At 42.1% G+C, this 16404-nt stretch overlaps 1 protein-coding gene across 10 annotated transcripts in view; it reads left to right on the forward strand.

Moving 5' to 3' along the window:
• Positions 1 to 16404, forward strand: part of LOC118511175 (tyrosine-protein phosphatase Lar) — a 242242-nt gene that overhangs the window by 208008 nt on the left and 17830 nt on the right. For 8 of the 10 annotated variants that reach the window (XM_036053921.1, XM_036053924.1, XM_036053926.1 and 5 more), the window contains one exon: positions 4270 to 4566. The exons of the other annotated variants lie outside the window; for them this stretch is intronic. In XM_036053921.1, coding sequence (XP_035909814.1) covers positions 4270 to 4566 — 297 coding nt within the window. The remainder of the gene's footprint in view (positions 1 to 4269; positions 4567 to 16404) is intronic. 10 annotated transcript variants of the gene reach the window in all.

Genomic DNA, 16404 nt, shown 5'->3' on the forward strand with positions numbered 1-16404 from the left:
CCGTGCCGATGGAAAGCTTTTCTTTCGGATGTTTGATTTTATTTTATTTTAATTTTCTGCCTAAACGGTGCAGAAATCGCCCGCTTGTGGACTCATCTGGACGGGCCGAGGTGCGTATCCGTGCGTGTTCGACTACTGTGTTCAGATACTTTTTTTTACTGTCCATTTTCTTTGCTTTAATTTTTGGCACAAAAATGCCGGGGCAAATAATTCGTACCGAGCTTTCCTTTTCCTTGATTGTCGGTGCCGTCCGTATAAGACGATCCCTTGCTCGTTTGGCTGAGAAGCTCAGTATTGATTTTGGGTGTGTGTGTGTTTTTTTTCTTGTTGAGTTTAGTCTACTTCTTTGAAACAAAGAATGGATGGCATAACCCGCTATCCCTTTTTCTTTGCCTTTTTCTTGGCGTATTTATTTACGCAATTCTGCGCCCGGCATTCGTGTACTATCGTACTTTTTTGGAAATTTAATTAAAAAAGGGGAAAGATATTTTCATAAACTACCGAACCCTTTCGTTGCCGTGTGCCAGTTTTCCGGTTCGGTGAAGCAAAGACGATCATTGCACGGGGGGTGGCGAGTTGAAGGCGAAGGAAGCGTGGATGATGCTCAACATAAATAAGCATTCGATTCGGTAGAAGTAGTACCCGGGTTATGTGTCCACCAATTTTGCATTACCATGATCGTAATCACGCTATGAATGGAGCAGCGTTTTTTTTTTTTGTATTCCCTTCAATCTTCAGCCGATCGTTCTTTTTTTTGCTTTTTTGGATGAATATGAATAGCCAGTGTTTGTTTTTGCGGACCTGTTCTTTAAACAATATCTCGCAAAATGAGAACCAAAAAACCTTTCCGCGGAATAAATAATACAGACCGAAACACCCACGGTCGAGGTCCGTAACAATGTCGAAAGAAATTAAGTACATCCAGGCGCAGCAGCAGTGAAACCAGACCCGCCCTGCCAGCAGCAAAGATCATTCAGGTAAGGATCGCGTCAGGTGCGAATCCTTCCGAACGGCAAACCCCGGGCGCGAAGCAAAAACGCGCCGACTAGCTGAAGGGAACGACAGTTTCGCGAAGGCCAGTCGTTAGTTATGTGTTGGCATTAAGCGAAAACGGTAAACCGGAAGCAAAAAGGGTCGGTCGAAAGGCAATCGTTAATTAACCGCCGCCGTGCAGTAGCGAACAAAAAGCAAAAAAAAAGGATTAACAGTTTTCTCATCGCCATCGGAAAATGCTCTCGCTCCGTTTGCGCTTTCTTGCTCAGTTGCGTCGTCCGTTTGCTTGCGGTCGCGCGTCCCCTTTTCCTCGTGTTTCTCATGCACTTCCGTTTTCCGTCCGTCGACTTTCGTATTTGGTTTACTTGTGTGTGTTTTTTGTTTCTCTATTTCCCTTCTGTTTTTTGTTTTATCGACCATCTTTTAGTTTCCACTTCATTCATTCCATCTTCTGAATTTTATTATCACATCTTTACTTACCCATCCACACCATAACTCTCTTCGTTGAGCGCTCTGCGTAACTGCACATCGATAGTGTTCGTGTTTTAATACGTACATATACACGTACATATAAATATATATTTATACCATACCATACATATACCTGTACCTTGAACAGTAGCACCTATTCAGTACCCTTTTTCTTCCAACCCGGTTTTTTTTTGCGTAACTCTTTGCCTCAAGCCACGAGTAGTAAGGTTTGTTAAATTTTTTGTTTTGTTTGGTCTGTTTGTTTTGTTTCGTGTGTCTGCCATTCTTTGTGCACTGTTTTGCGTACACTTCGCTTGGCCTTTGTAAAGAGTTGAGAGCTAAAAGTATCCATCCACTCATCCATTCTTTGCTCGGTTCAAGCTTTTTCAACCGCAGCTTTTTTGTTTTGTTTTATCTTAATTTGATTCAGTATCCCGTCCCTTCCCCTCGAGCGATGGATTTAATTAAATACAGGCAATCAAATTTTATGAATCATTTGACCATTTTTTTTTGTCGCGTCTGTTATTTTCTTTATTGAAATTGATTCATGTTTTATTTAAAACGATGTTTTACCCACCCCGTACAGTAGTGCTGTTGGTTGGTTGTGCTTTACTGTGTGACATTTATCCACTTTCGTTTGTCTTAAAGACTTACTTCCCCAAAACGCACATTCAACGTTCATCACCTCTCAGGCTAAATGATGTAATTACATTTTTTATTGTTTTTATATTTATTTGTTTAAATGTAATTTGATAGTTAATTGAAAAAAGTCATACAAAAGCTTGTATAGTATCAGGATTAGACATGCTTGCATCCAAACATTCTCTCCACTTTGTTTCGTTAAACTTCCACAAACATCTTCAAGCTCCAATTCAAACGATGGCCCGTCTGTCTGTTCAATTTTAGTCAATTTTTTATTATTTTCATGCATGTATCACACATCAAAGTCCACGCATGAGTGGAGCTGAAAAGAATAAATCGTAAATGCCCGATATGCCAGGCTCTTCTCATTACGCGCCCGGGAGCATTACCATCGCAATGTCTAACGTGTGCACGCCATTAAATGCGCTTTTTACCGAAACCACATATTCGTTGGAGCGTTTGGTTTTCGTTCTTATGGAAACATAATTGTGCTGCAAAAGGCATTGCATAAAACAAAACACACGCTCACACACACGCACACACACGCTGGCCAACATTACTGTCCTCTGCATGGAACACTTAAACCTCGTGTCGGTGTGGATACGCTTGGCACAACGTCGTTTATCGTTTTGCATTGTAGTTTTGAATTGAGCGCATTTGCCGAGGACATCTGCCTTCTGATGAATGTTGTTTATTGCCTTTTGTTGTGTGTGTGTGTATTTTTTTTATATTGAATTGAGTTTTACTTTTTTCATATTTTCATATTGGTCTTGCGTTTGCTGTTCCACTCGCATCCACTGCCTTTCACGACACGTATGTGGTCTTGTTTTGCATACTGCGCCCCGTTGGTGCCAATATTAATATTTCACCATTCAATGGTCGGTTTTAATTAGTTTTTCGTTTTTCATCCTTTTGTGCCGCTTCACTCTTTCCCATCGCAATTGTGCTGTCTTACAATTCATTTCATTATTCATTTCTTCATCATCACCCACCGAAGGCCGCATTTGTGCTGTTCCCTGCTCAGGTTTCGTTCCTTACTAAAGTCGCCTTTTTTGTGTTTAAAATTTCATTTGCACCGCTCATTTACAATGCAATTGGTGTTGGCATTGTGCCGACGATCAAGAAATCAGTTTTAAGGAATGAATTTAGCGTTGATTGTACTATTAGTTGTTCGATAAATGCACGTAGAAGCCTTACGTTACCGGTTGGAATGTATCAAGAGTTAGTATGCAACTAGTAGCCACCACACCCGTAAGTGTCCCGCATTCGCCATCGCTTACCGTATTTAGTAGAGCTTGCTTTGCACCACGAAGAAAAACATTACATTCTCGACACCGATACATTTCGTATGAGTTTTTCACAGAAAGTTTCCATCTCGATTAGTTTCGTTCTGCATAATTGTTTCGGTTTGGAGTCTTCTCCTTGTCGTTTTTTTCTTTCTTCTCTATATAATTGTTCTGCACCACAAACAAGCACCTTGTTTCGAATTCGTTTTGTTTTTTTTTCCCCGTTTTGAAGAGCACCAATTTCAATGTGTATGATACAAACTATTTCCTCTTTACGTTAAACTGCACCTTGTTTTCCACTACTAACTGTCCGGATATGACACGCAAAACCACCAAATTTAGTGCACTAGCGGCTTTTTAAGCACTCTGTACTTCTCAGCCAAAAGGGACAACCATATATGATTGAATGAAGAGAAGAACAAACAAAAAAACCCGAACGAAAATCTAACCAAACGATGCACCGTTTTAAATGACTTTGTTCGTTTGTTTATCGATTAGTTTCGGTTGAGATTATTTCGATCGTTTGCTTTACTATTCCGTTACAGTGCGTAAGTTGTTTTGTTACATTGCGTTTTTATGTTTAAAATATTTACTTTCCTTTTACATTGGAAGAATGCATGAAGTGTTCACAAAAAATACAAGTCTATCTGTACTGGATGTCACCAGACGAACATTCATGTTTCTTCCGTATTACAATTGATGTTATTAGTTAAGTTTATTTGAGTAAAGTATGATTGCTCGTAAGTTGATTCATGTTTGATTTATTTTCCTTTCCGTTTTTTCTTTTATTTTTTTCCCCTTTCGGTTTCCCAATTATCGCTATGATTTTGCGTTATACTGCACCACCAATAATGCCTGACCATTGACCAACTCGTAGTACCCGGTGCACCGCCCCGTAATGTCACTGTCGAAGCGACAAGCCCAACCACTATCAACGTGTCCTGGCTGCCACCACCGGTCGAACGATCGAATGGGGCCATAGTTTATTATAAGGTGTTCTTCGTCGAAGTGGGGCGATCGGATAGCGAGGCCACGGTAACCACCCTCAACTCGACTAGCATCGTCCTGGACGAGCTAAAGCGTTGGACCGAGTACAAGATTTGGGTCCTCGCTGGTACCTCCGTTGGGGACGGACCCCGATCGTACCCGTACACGGTGCGCACTCATGAAGACGGTATGTATTGCACCATATGCTAGATTATTTCGTTCACATCTCAGACACCTGATTTATGTTCACAATGCTACAACAAACATCAAACCCGCGTCTAGACAGGCGTGATTAACACAGCTAACCAAACACAATACCATGCACATGAACATACAGCAACAGACACGCCACACATACGCCTGAACAAGCTTAACCAACAAAAAGCAGTTCAAATTCTCTGCCCGTTAAACTAACCACTAAAGTGTTTTGTATTTTGAAGGTAAAATATTTAAATAGTCCCGATTTTGATAGCCACCTGTTCTAAACATAACAAGCAACACTGTTTTTTTAACTGCAGCGAGGATTTTTAACAAATTTTTGAATTTTGAACCATCATAACGTTATTTTTCTAAAGCTGCTCCGCGAGGACGAATGCGCTGGTGCCGAGCTGTTTCTCTCTTCGCAGTGCAAACAATATTGCGTGTAGTAGATTTTTTGCAGCATCTCCAGACTGCAAGACAGTATATTTCATGGTGCAACGCTAGAACGGTTGATGCATTTTTAGATTAAGGCATGATTTTTGCAATCGGAAGCAAACACACATAATGCGTACTGGTATGAGTCATTTCTGTTTTCGCATGCAGAACTGATAGGTTAAGTTAAGCAAAAGCCGCAAATGGTGCCGATCATGGGAGCGTATCATACAATAGATTCATACCATTAAGCGTTCATGTGTTTGCTTCCGTAATTTTTAACCAATGAACAGAGAATTAAAACCATCGTTTTTTCCAACAGTTTTGTTGTTGCATTTTTATGTTTTAATTCTCTGTGAACATTTAAATAGAATATAGTTTTCGAATGCAAAACATTTAGAGCCAATAAGCGTACCCATACGAGTGTAGCATGCGGTTATGAAGCAACATTAAATGAACAACGTTAACAACGTTCTCTGTGCGGTCCAGAATTGAGTCAAGAACCCTCAAGACTAAAGTTGCTGGCGAATCTTTTTGTGGCAGCTGTGATGAAAATCATGATTCCTTGAACGTAAAACCCCACGGCAAGGTTTGGATGTTGGGTCGAATGCAACAGAAATCCCTTTTAATCGTCCAGAAAAGGTTACCGGTCGCTGTGTTTTGGGAGCGACCATCACAAATCTTGCGCTCTCTCTCTCTCTCCCTCTCCCTTGGTAATGTCCTAGTACAGTAGGTTAATTTAAGAAACCTAATTTTCGTATGGCTTAACTTTTCAATTTCCCCTACCCTGCGCTGTGCCACACGCTCATTTTCATCCGCTGGACAATGACGGCGGTATCGTGGTGGTGGAGGTGGTGGCGGTTAGGGTGGAATTGCTGGAGGAATGCCAGATGCCTCAAAGCGGACGCCGGCCCGGCCTCGCTGGCTGGCTGGTGGTAGTAGCTGCTGCTGAATTAGCAGTCGAGTTTCTGTTTCAAAATTTGTTTTAAAGTTTAATGACTCCTGCGGGAGCCGTTAAAAACGCTGGAGTAATTCCATGACACTCTTACCTGCACGCTTCGTTTGACGAGGTCTGACTTTTTGATTCACTGCCCAGGTGAAGTGAAATATGCCTTCCTTCTTGCTTCGTCTTCTGCTTCCATTTTCCCGGGTGCTGCTTTGTTTCACTCTACGTCCTTCAAAAACTTGCTCATGACACCTGGGTCGCTCGCGCACCATCCCCACATGCCCAAAGCTGTGGTCGTCTGAAAAAAAAAGTTTGCAAAACTCGGCTGTAAACATGCGCCCACGGAAGAGAGAAGAAATAATCATGTGCAAATAAACGCGCGGCACAGCGACAAACTCAATCTCTGTCTGTCGTTTTTTTTCTCGCTTGTCCTTCCCTGTTCCTGCAACGGCATTTGCGCGGCAAAGAGCGCGGCGCGAATCCCGAAACCCCGTGCACCACCCGTGCTCTCGTGGACAATTCTTTGGCTGAGCAATCTTTGCCCAAAAAACTGCTGATGCCTGTTGAACGCCGTTTTGACTTCAAATAGGTCCCTGGCGAGAAAATTAATTTGTTTCTGTAACCGTTTCAATGAATACATTAAAAACCCGTCTCCGTTCAACCGTTTCATTTTCGGTGCGCGCCCGGTTTTCTCACCGGTGACGTTACGGGTTTCGCGTTACCGACGACGACGACGACGACGATCCTTTTGCGTGCGGGCGGTTCGCCCGGTGGTGCTGTTACGTGCTTTTTTCCTTCCCTGAAACGGATGGGTATAAAGAGGAAAAAATCATCCGTAAATGCGCGCGGAAAGCTACACCAGCAGCGCGGCGCCGAAAGTTCAAACAGTGAAATTAATAAAAATTAATCACATTAATAAACATTTACCTTTCGCATACCAAATGTGAACGGTAAATTCATGTCCCGCTATAAGGTTTTTTTTTTGTTGGTGGGACCAAAATGGCTTCTAAAAACTGGCCATAAAATCCAATCCCTGGCGTAAGGTTCGGTTAAATAATTGGTCTTGAGAGGGTTCGTTCTTTCTGCCGTCACTATTTGTGTGATACATTTGCTGCCGATCGATCATCTTGTTTCCGTTTTTAAAAGGTGTAAAAGGTAGTACGCGCTTTTTCTCGGGCATTTTTAAAGCCGAAATTTAAACGTTTAAAAAGAACTGTGCAATCTAGGCAGGAGGCAGCTAAGGCATCTCGAACTTAATTCTATCCGATTAGGCGTGAGCAATGTATGGGTACGCTTGAAGCTTATACTGACTTGTAATTAACATATAAAAACTGCGTTCAAAAACTATATTCAACATAACCTTAGCATTAAGACACCCTACACCCTAGCCCAGCCCGCGGAAGAGGAATATGGCGTCCAGCATTGAATACGTCGTTTGATATGGTTGTCGTTAAAACGGAAGTCAACTTTTTTATTCATTCATACTATGCTTCTATAAATTCGGTAACTGTTTCATGAAAACGCGAACAAGAACAAACCAAACCCATCGGACTAATTGATAAACGTTCTCTATTTCTATTGCACATTTCGACACAAACGTGTGTGCGCTCATGTCAAACGTCGAACCTAATTGCTTTACACAAACCATCAAAGAAACGGTAATTTTTCTCACTCCTTTCTTATGGCTACTGGTTCATTTGCGTACAGGCTATGTGCAGACGTTAAATTTAATTAAAAAAGTTCCATCTAATGTTATTTTGCCAAACTGCACCGATCTTCATGTATGTGTGTGTGTGTGTTTGTGTGACTGTGTACATATATGTTACTGTTACTGTTCGTGTTGTTTTATTCAACTATCTTGGTCCTTTTGTCAGTAATTGTGCACACACGTTTTATTACGCACCAAACCAATTTCCGTTTCGATGCACTCTTGTTCGCACCGTACCTTAGATTTCATTCCAATATTCATATCTGCAAGCCACTCTCGTTCGCCCTCTCGGCGACTCGTTTATTATGCTCTTATGCCGCTAGAGATCAATGTCAGCACCACACGCACCGTAATTTTCTTCTGCGCACTCGTTCTGTTTTTCTGTTTATGTACGTTTTTCCGATACCATGTCAATCACGCTCAATAGCAACGGATTCAATTTGTGTACTGCTGTTGCGTATACTACTACTACTACTCTATTCCTTATCATCGCACCGCCGCACGATGCCTACGATCTAAACGCACCGCCAGCAAATCAGCTAGAAGCAAACGTTTAACAACAAGCACCAACCAACCCACGGACAACAATTAACTTACCCATATAAACCGTTTTTGTGTTGCGCTCGCCACAACAACTGCATGCCACGTTTTTTTGACGGATTGTGTTTTTGGGTTGTGTTTTGCACTGATTTTTAACCGCACCGAACCACTTTTGTGTTACCACTTTAATTGATTGATTTTTGTCGTGCAGTGTAAAGCAAGTTTGGTTTGGTTGTCTTTTTTCGGATTTAGTTATCGGTTTTTCTATGTTTTGTTTGTTATTGTCATTTTGCTCCCCCAAACGAAGAATTTGCTATAGAATGTTTTTGATTTTTGTATTGTGCACTTTCGGAAAGCGATTAGCAAAGCTAATGAGCAATGTATGTACTGGCCACCTTTTTTTTTGTATTAAGATTGTGATCACTTTACTGCACCGAACTGCACTCGAAATGTCTGGTATTCACTACTACTACCACTATGCACTACTACGTGAAAGCGCACCAACCATTTTTGTATGAAACGCACTTTTCACTCAATTTTTGTCGTTGTATTTTACTGCACAATTCTACTGTTCTTTTTTGTCACGAAAATAGCAATGTAAGAACCAAAAGAAGAAAAAACATATAATACCCACACTCGCACATTCGCTCACCGTCTCCACCCAAGCAAGCAAGCACACTCACTCATACAAGCACACTTGGTTTTAAGTTTAACAATGTTTTCTTTTTGTTATAAAATGAATTATCGTTTCAATTGCACATATTTACTGCCATTTTCGTTTCGTTCTCCTGCAATTAATTTTATGATTATTACGTATAATGTTCCGGCAAATTAACACTAACGGCTCCAAGAGATGTTTCTTGAAGCTCGATCGTCGTCGTTTCTAAGCAAGAGTCCGTTTTTCATAAAACTGGGGAAAAGTACTTGAAGGGATAGGTGTTTTCTAAGCGGGCAAACCACTCTTCTTTCCCCAACTCCTCCATTTCTTACAGCGTTAAGTTTTGTTATGTGTTAAAAAGCTACGATCGACTGTTTTTGGATTGCTGACCAAATTCGAACACACACGCTCATAATGGTTGTCTGTTTTTGAACCTTTTTCTTCACCTTTCGTGTGCTATGCATTTTCTAGATTTTTTTTTTCTTTTCTAACCGATAGACTGACTTATCACCATAATAATGTGCTGTGTACGTGAATGTCTACACACCTCTTAGTTTAATTTGTTCTAGTGCGTTCCTCTTACCACTCATTTCTAGCTATTTGAATTTTGCCGTGCATTTGTACTTTTTTTCGTGCACAAGATTTTCCGTTCCGTAGAACCGTTCATTCGTTCATTTTCGTTTCAGTTGAAGACTTGGTTTTGTTTTTGCAATCGTTTTGGTTTTGTTTACCTTTGATCCTCGACGCGTATTTTCTCCACCTCCCTGACCCCACAGACGGTATTTTTCTTATGGTTGTCGAAGAATTGTTTTGAATTTTTGGAACTACAGTCAGCGTACGACCATTCGGTGAAGTTAGTTTTTCCAACCGTCATGCTTCAAGCGACATTTGAAATTTTATTCAGAAGTTTTGTTTTCCTTCAACTGATACGCTTTGTTACTGGCATTTTGTTGTACAATTTATTATTACAGAGAAAGTTAAAAGAAATTATACTGCTGTGGTACAGTTTTTGACATAATATTGGGGATTTTGGCTTCTCTTGAATGTTTAAGATAATTTATGAAATACACTCAGCATTGTTTGACTTATTTGAAGCGATAAAGCCCACTATGCTACGGATCAAGCCTCAGCAGTGATCAAGACATGTGTCAGTGTCTATTACATTGCGTCCAGCGTACGATATGAAGACGGACCGAGCGACCTTAGTGACACGGGGAGGCTAACTCAGCTTGAAGGTGGCCACAACAAACAGGATGCCCTTAGAAACTATCACCGCACACACATCTGCCGGCCCGGGGACACACAAAAACACCGAAACCCAAAAGCCATAAAACGTAATTAATCAAAAGTGATTAATACACACTCAACGCACTCACGTCGTTCATTTTGTTGCCGCCAATCCGATGTAGCGCTCCGGTGAAAGATATTATCTCGACGAGCACACATCGGTCAGCAGGAGCACACACCGAAGCTCTCCTTTGCGCCTTAATCTCGCATCTCGGGGCACCGGGACACTTTATTGCCTACCACATCCCATCATCCGCCCGCAAGCCGTTGCGTGCGGAGGCCGAGAGGACGAGAAGAAGATATTTATCGTCCCGTACGTACACCTGGCTGTAACCGTTTATTCTAAAATCCCCAAAATCTACAACGCCACAAATCCGGCCAAACAGGCCTATCGAGGCGGCAATGATGTTGATATTGGAGTGCGATTGCGTACAACTTTGGTCAGCTCTTAGTGGTGGGTGGCCTACGGTCGCTCAAAATTACCGGAAGAAACTAGCTGAGGTGTCTGTACCTGATCCGGGGCTACATTCGCCGTCCGTATAAATTAAGTGGATTACGGAAGATGGAATCATACCCATTTAGTTAATGAAGTTGAGAGTTTGTGACCCTGCCCGCCCAGCATCATCATCTGCTGCTGCTGCTGCTGCCAGCGCCTCAGCGAGCTGGTGGGGATGCTATAAGCACGATAATAAATTGGGCATCAGTAGTTGAGCACTTTATACACTTGAAAGCTATTGACCAGCAGCCGGTCGGTCAGCTCACCGTTCCCGTGTGTGCGATTACTGTTATCCTTTAACGGATTGATATGAATGCATCGGTATTTCCGCTCGATGCCACATCAAATTCGAGCAGATTTTCGTTTGCTTATCTCTTAATTCTACCCGTGGCCGAGGCAGGACGCTACTTTACGATTCGTAAGCGCAAGGCTTTAAGCAGGAGAACTTTACCCGTGCTGAGTGATCTTGTTGGAAGTCATCATATTGGATGATCCATGTCTTTTATGAAGACATTTACCGTTCTACTTAAACTACTTTAAAAGCTTTGGGCAGATGGGAAAAATAGTAAACGTGTTGATTTAAATCTTATCGTCGGTTTGATTACATTTTTAGTATGCAATATATTAACAGTGCATTAAGATATTATTTGTGGCCAAGATTTACTATCGTATCCTAAATAATAATATCATAACTCTCCAGACAATGAATTTAATACTGAAACGATCATGATATAAAAATGGCGTTAAACTATATACCTTTTATTACAATGCGCTAAGGTAAGTCACTATTACATCGATAAAATCTATCGACCATAAATATTCTCCACAAAAACAAAACATTCAATCGCAAACTGTCCGGCTCTAGTCGTCGAAAGCAATGAAAGAAAAAAACATTGTATCGCGTTTGACCAGAATCTATATCAACAAAGCGGCGAAAGGAAGCAAAAAAACGAAGCATGATCATAGAAACAGTGATAGGAAGCACACAAACTGTAATTAAAATCTAGTGCCTCCACTGCAATAGTCGATCGGCGGTTAAATTAAAACGTTACCCGTAACCCGTCCCAGCCACCAGCATTGGACAACCTGTGCGAGCACAAACAAGAGCTAATGGAAAACTTTGTCCTGAAAGATCGGATTTTTTAAATCGAGAATAAAACAAAATGCTTTATTGAGCGTTGCTTCTCGTTCTTTTTCTGCCTTTGATATGTTCAGAGATTCACGAGGATCGTCTCCGTCTTCTGATGATAGCAGTGACGGACCAGAACAATGACTATCAGGTTTCTATCCAAGTTTTAGCGCTCTGCTTATTTACCGAGCGTGGTTGGAATGTGGCCCATGGTTTTTTGCTGTCTCATCTCGTGACAAACGATGGAGGAGAGAAAATTTAAGCTAAACAATTTTTTGCGAATGCGCAATAATGCGTTACTCATGAGCGGCAGTTTGTAATTTTACATCAATTTAACTTTAACCGGTGTACAAATTAGTCTCCGAATGACATGCAACTTCGTGTTTTATACGCTTTTTTTTGTTCAACTGTTTCGTTTAAAGTTTTTTTTTTACAAAATTTCCCAATATAAACTACCCTTCACACATTTTACTACTACATACTTCAACACATCCTGCAAATAAACACAATGAAAGTCTCGATGGCAAAACTTTTCGTATGCTAAGGTTTAATTCTTGGCATGGGGATAAGACCAGTTTCCCCGCAAATTGAACTCATTCAGTGCAGATAAGTGTTCCGATTCAAGAAAATCATTGGACCCACATAATTGTAGTTCCTAGTTGGAAAGGGCTACACGAGTGCATTCATTTAAATTAAAGGACCAAAGAAGGTGTGCAAAACAATTTTAAAGCGTTTGGATGTATATTTTCTTCTAAATTTATTACTTATTTAAATCCTTAAGTTCATAGCCTATTTTTGATATGTTCTCCCCTAGTTGCAACATTGCTTTTAGTTGACAAAAACACCTTGTACTTGCGCCAAAGAGGCTATGAAACTCAATAGAATGGATGTATAGTGCCTCTAGAGGGATGCACTGAACAATCATCCGGAGGGGGGGTTGCATCAAAAGTGACCCCATATTTATGGAGATTTGCCATAAATCTGTAATATCTGCACATTATTGTTACAGGCATTACCACCCATCCTATTGGGTTTGATAGCCTCGGCAGCCAATTTTTCGAATACATTATATTTGTTTACAGAAATAATATGGTTCACATATCTATATACATATATTGCGCCTCTTCGATGCTGGCCTGCTTACCGGCCGGACCTTTGCACTGTGGACTGCCATGTTGTTAAATATTGTTCCAAACATTTTATCAAAATGCACACACGCGCACAACAATACACACTTATTTCTGTGTTTTCTGAATATGAATTTGCACAACGTTTTTTCAACCCCCCTGTTTCCTGTTACTTGCGCGAGCTTAAAACAGCATTAACCTGCAGGTTTTCTCCTCTGTCTGTCTCTGCTTTCTTTACTTTTCATTTTCATTTCATTGAACGCGCGCCGATAAACCGGGAACTGCCAACGTTGCCAACGAACGAACGTATGAACAAACGAACATTCGCTTACACCGTTGATACACCTGATTGAAAACTAACAAACACCCGTCGCTCACTGCTGCGCCGATAACAAAACAAATACTTGGCCGATAATTACATTTTTCATCCGTTGCCTCCCGTTCGGATGATGGCAAACCATCCCTTCCTCCCCCTCCCATTCCAAACCACTGTGTCCGTTGCCCGTTGCACTGCGCCTGCCGTGTACGACGACCACCGTTTGGGGACAACCCGGAAAACACCAACCGACCCGATCCGATCCGATCGATCGATCGATCGTTCATTCGTGTGTCACCCAAAACTGGTCTCCTACCAATCACGGCCATCTCTATCTGTCGGACATGTTTATGTCCTGCAAAATGTGTTTCATTTTGTTGATAAAACAACACCAAAAAAAAACACTTACAACACGCAAATGTTGTCTCTCCTGCCTTGTGTCGTCCGGCGACTACGAATGCACTCACCAACCGTACCGTTGATGCACTTTAATGTTTGCATCTTGATCGCGTACCTTGGTGGTGGCTGGCAAACGGATCACCGCGGAATCGATTATGCAAAATTTGGTAAATCTACTGATAAATGCATCCCGGGCTTTCGGCTCCTGGGGTGCGGTTGGATATTTGAATAAAAATCACGTAACTCAATTTAAATCTGCTGCACTGCACTGTGCTTGGTGTCCTATAAAAAAAAAACCGCTTGCCAACTGTTGTGGTTGGCTTTTGTCATCGATTAAATTACGATCGGCTCCTTGGTTGGTGTGTTGCGTATTACAACAACCCTGGGTAATGGCGCAACCACACGTGTGTAAAAACCAACGCCGAAAAAAATTAATAAAATAAAAATACTGACAACAAAATTATGCACGCGCGCTTGTACGGTCCACCAACGGCAATCGTCCGTTTTTTGGCTTCATATTCATATCCTTGTTTGGGCCATCGCAAATATTCTGCAACAACTGTAAAAAATAAATTATACTCAAAAACTGACCCGCTGGGCATCGTCCGGCTAACGGTGGTCGCGGTTGGCTCACGGGTGTTACCCGGCGTCGAATGCAACTGCACCGGGCAAACGGACTGGGGCGGATTGGGCGCGACTGACTGGTGTGGGGATATTTACGTGTACCCACCATAAATCACGATATCAATTTAAACGACGGGCCAAATCGTAACAAAAGCAGTAGTTAAGAGTGAGTACCATCTGGTTGGTGACGCCTAAATTTATGTGATTTTCACTTTTGGCCTCTTTTACGCGTTTCGTTCGTACCGATGTTCGTTGAAAAGGAAAAAAAAGACCGGGAAAACCCAGAAATCAAAAACAAACCGTATGCAGCAACACACCTTTCTACTCGATTTTTGTTTTTCAACTCCGTACGACGTTACACACGTGCCACGTTCATTATTTATTCCGTTGGTTTTGCTATTTTTGTTTTTGTCCACCAGCTTCAAGTCTTTCATTTAACGTTGTTTGATAACATTATCTTGCCTCTCGTGGAAAATTGGAGCTCAATTTAAAGAGAAGCTGGCCGACTAGCACGCTAAATCAATCCATTTGTTTATCGCTAATAAAACGCTTGTTTTCACCCATGGGGGGCTGCCTCTAGATGGATAAGCTGATGGGCGCTGAAAACCATCATCAAAACTCCTTGTTTTTTATTGTTCGACGCATGTGAACGCGAACTGAATACTCATTCATAGAGTTGATACAAAGCAGATCCGTTCGCAGTACTTGCTGTTTGCATTTTTACACCGCTTTTCGTTCCACACTACTGCAACGACTGCAACCTATTACAAAAAATGCAAAGGACTAACTTTCGCCTACTTCTGCCAGCCCGTCGCAGTGCTTGCTGATACTGGATGCTACCAAACCACCGGCGACGAACACTTGGTTGTAAGCGTATCTACTGAAATGCCAAAAGTCTCATAGGCGTACCGGTGCCTAACACACTTCCCCACGCACGACGACGACGACGACGACGTCAGATTGCCCAATGTACATCTGCTGCAGATTTAGCGGACAAAGACCGTACACAGAAGTAGGGTCGCTAGCTTCGTTTTGCATTCTTGCAAGTAGGTTGCTGCAGCCAGAAAAAGAAACGCTTTCAATAATGAGGCCTTGTGTCTTGGAGGAAGCTACCAGCCGCACCGGTCGTCGTGGTAGTGGTGGTGGTCCAAGAAGTCGAACTAAAGCACAAAAGATTATCCGCAATGAAGCGCGATTGCGGAGAAAAGCGTTAAACTAAATCCGGTTCCTCCGCGCTCCGCATAATCAACTCCTCCCTAACTCCTCATCTTGTGCAGTTTTCCCCATTTTACCATATTAGAGATGGAAGCTGGTGCTGCTTCCTGCGCACCGTCCGACGCGAATCCTAGCCCCCGAGAGGTTAGATGATTGTTTACTATGAAAATCAGGTCACGCCTTATACAACACACAAAGATTGCGTCCTCGTGTCTCATCTTACGAACACCGGTACCGGTGCCGGCGCTAGGTTGCAGTGCAAGGCTTGCAGCAAGCAGGTCCACACGAAGAAGTTGATTTCTATGAAAATATCCTTGGAGTGAGTCGCGCTACATGGTAGAAGTGCCTGCCTACGGAAAGCGTTACATGTAATCTGATCGACCATTGTTCCGCGTGCAAAGTTTTCACCAACTTGCGAAGAAATGAGCAACTGAGAGTTGGGCAAAGAATGTTTTGCAACTATCATGCATCCATCCCCACCTCCCAATGCAGGCTCGCGCAGCAATCAATGTAAAATTCTAATGTAATTACTCTTAAAGCTCCCCGCCGCTAATGCTTCCAACTCATTAAAGCCCTTTCGCATGCGATGCGCTCATCTTGCGTGGAGTGAATTTAATTATCCCACCGCTGTGGAATTGCTACCGAATCGATTAAATCATTGCGTGTGGGGATGGATGGATGTGTGCCGCGGTATGCATTTGCATCTCTAATCAATTACTTAAACACTTCAAATATGCAAATGGCACATAAGCAACAATAAATCAAACATAAGTTTGCTCTTTTTTTAATTACCCTCGGCGCTTCCCCATCCCGATATCGAACCACCCCGAACGGGATGGTTGCGGATTTACGACGGCCTCCCTTGGGATAGCTTTCGGTGCATGCGTGGTCAATGGCGCCGGTTGTTGACGATGGCGATGCCGTTGTTGTTTTAAACTTCACCAGCA

This window comes from Anopheles stephensi, chromosome 3 (genome assembly GCF_013141755.1).
Source record: "Anopheles stephensi strain Indian chromosome 3, UCI_ANSTEP_V1.0, whole genome shotgun sequence".
NCBI lineage: Eukaryota > Metazoa > Arthropoda > Insecta > Diptera > Culicidae > Anopheles > Anopheles stephensi.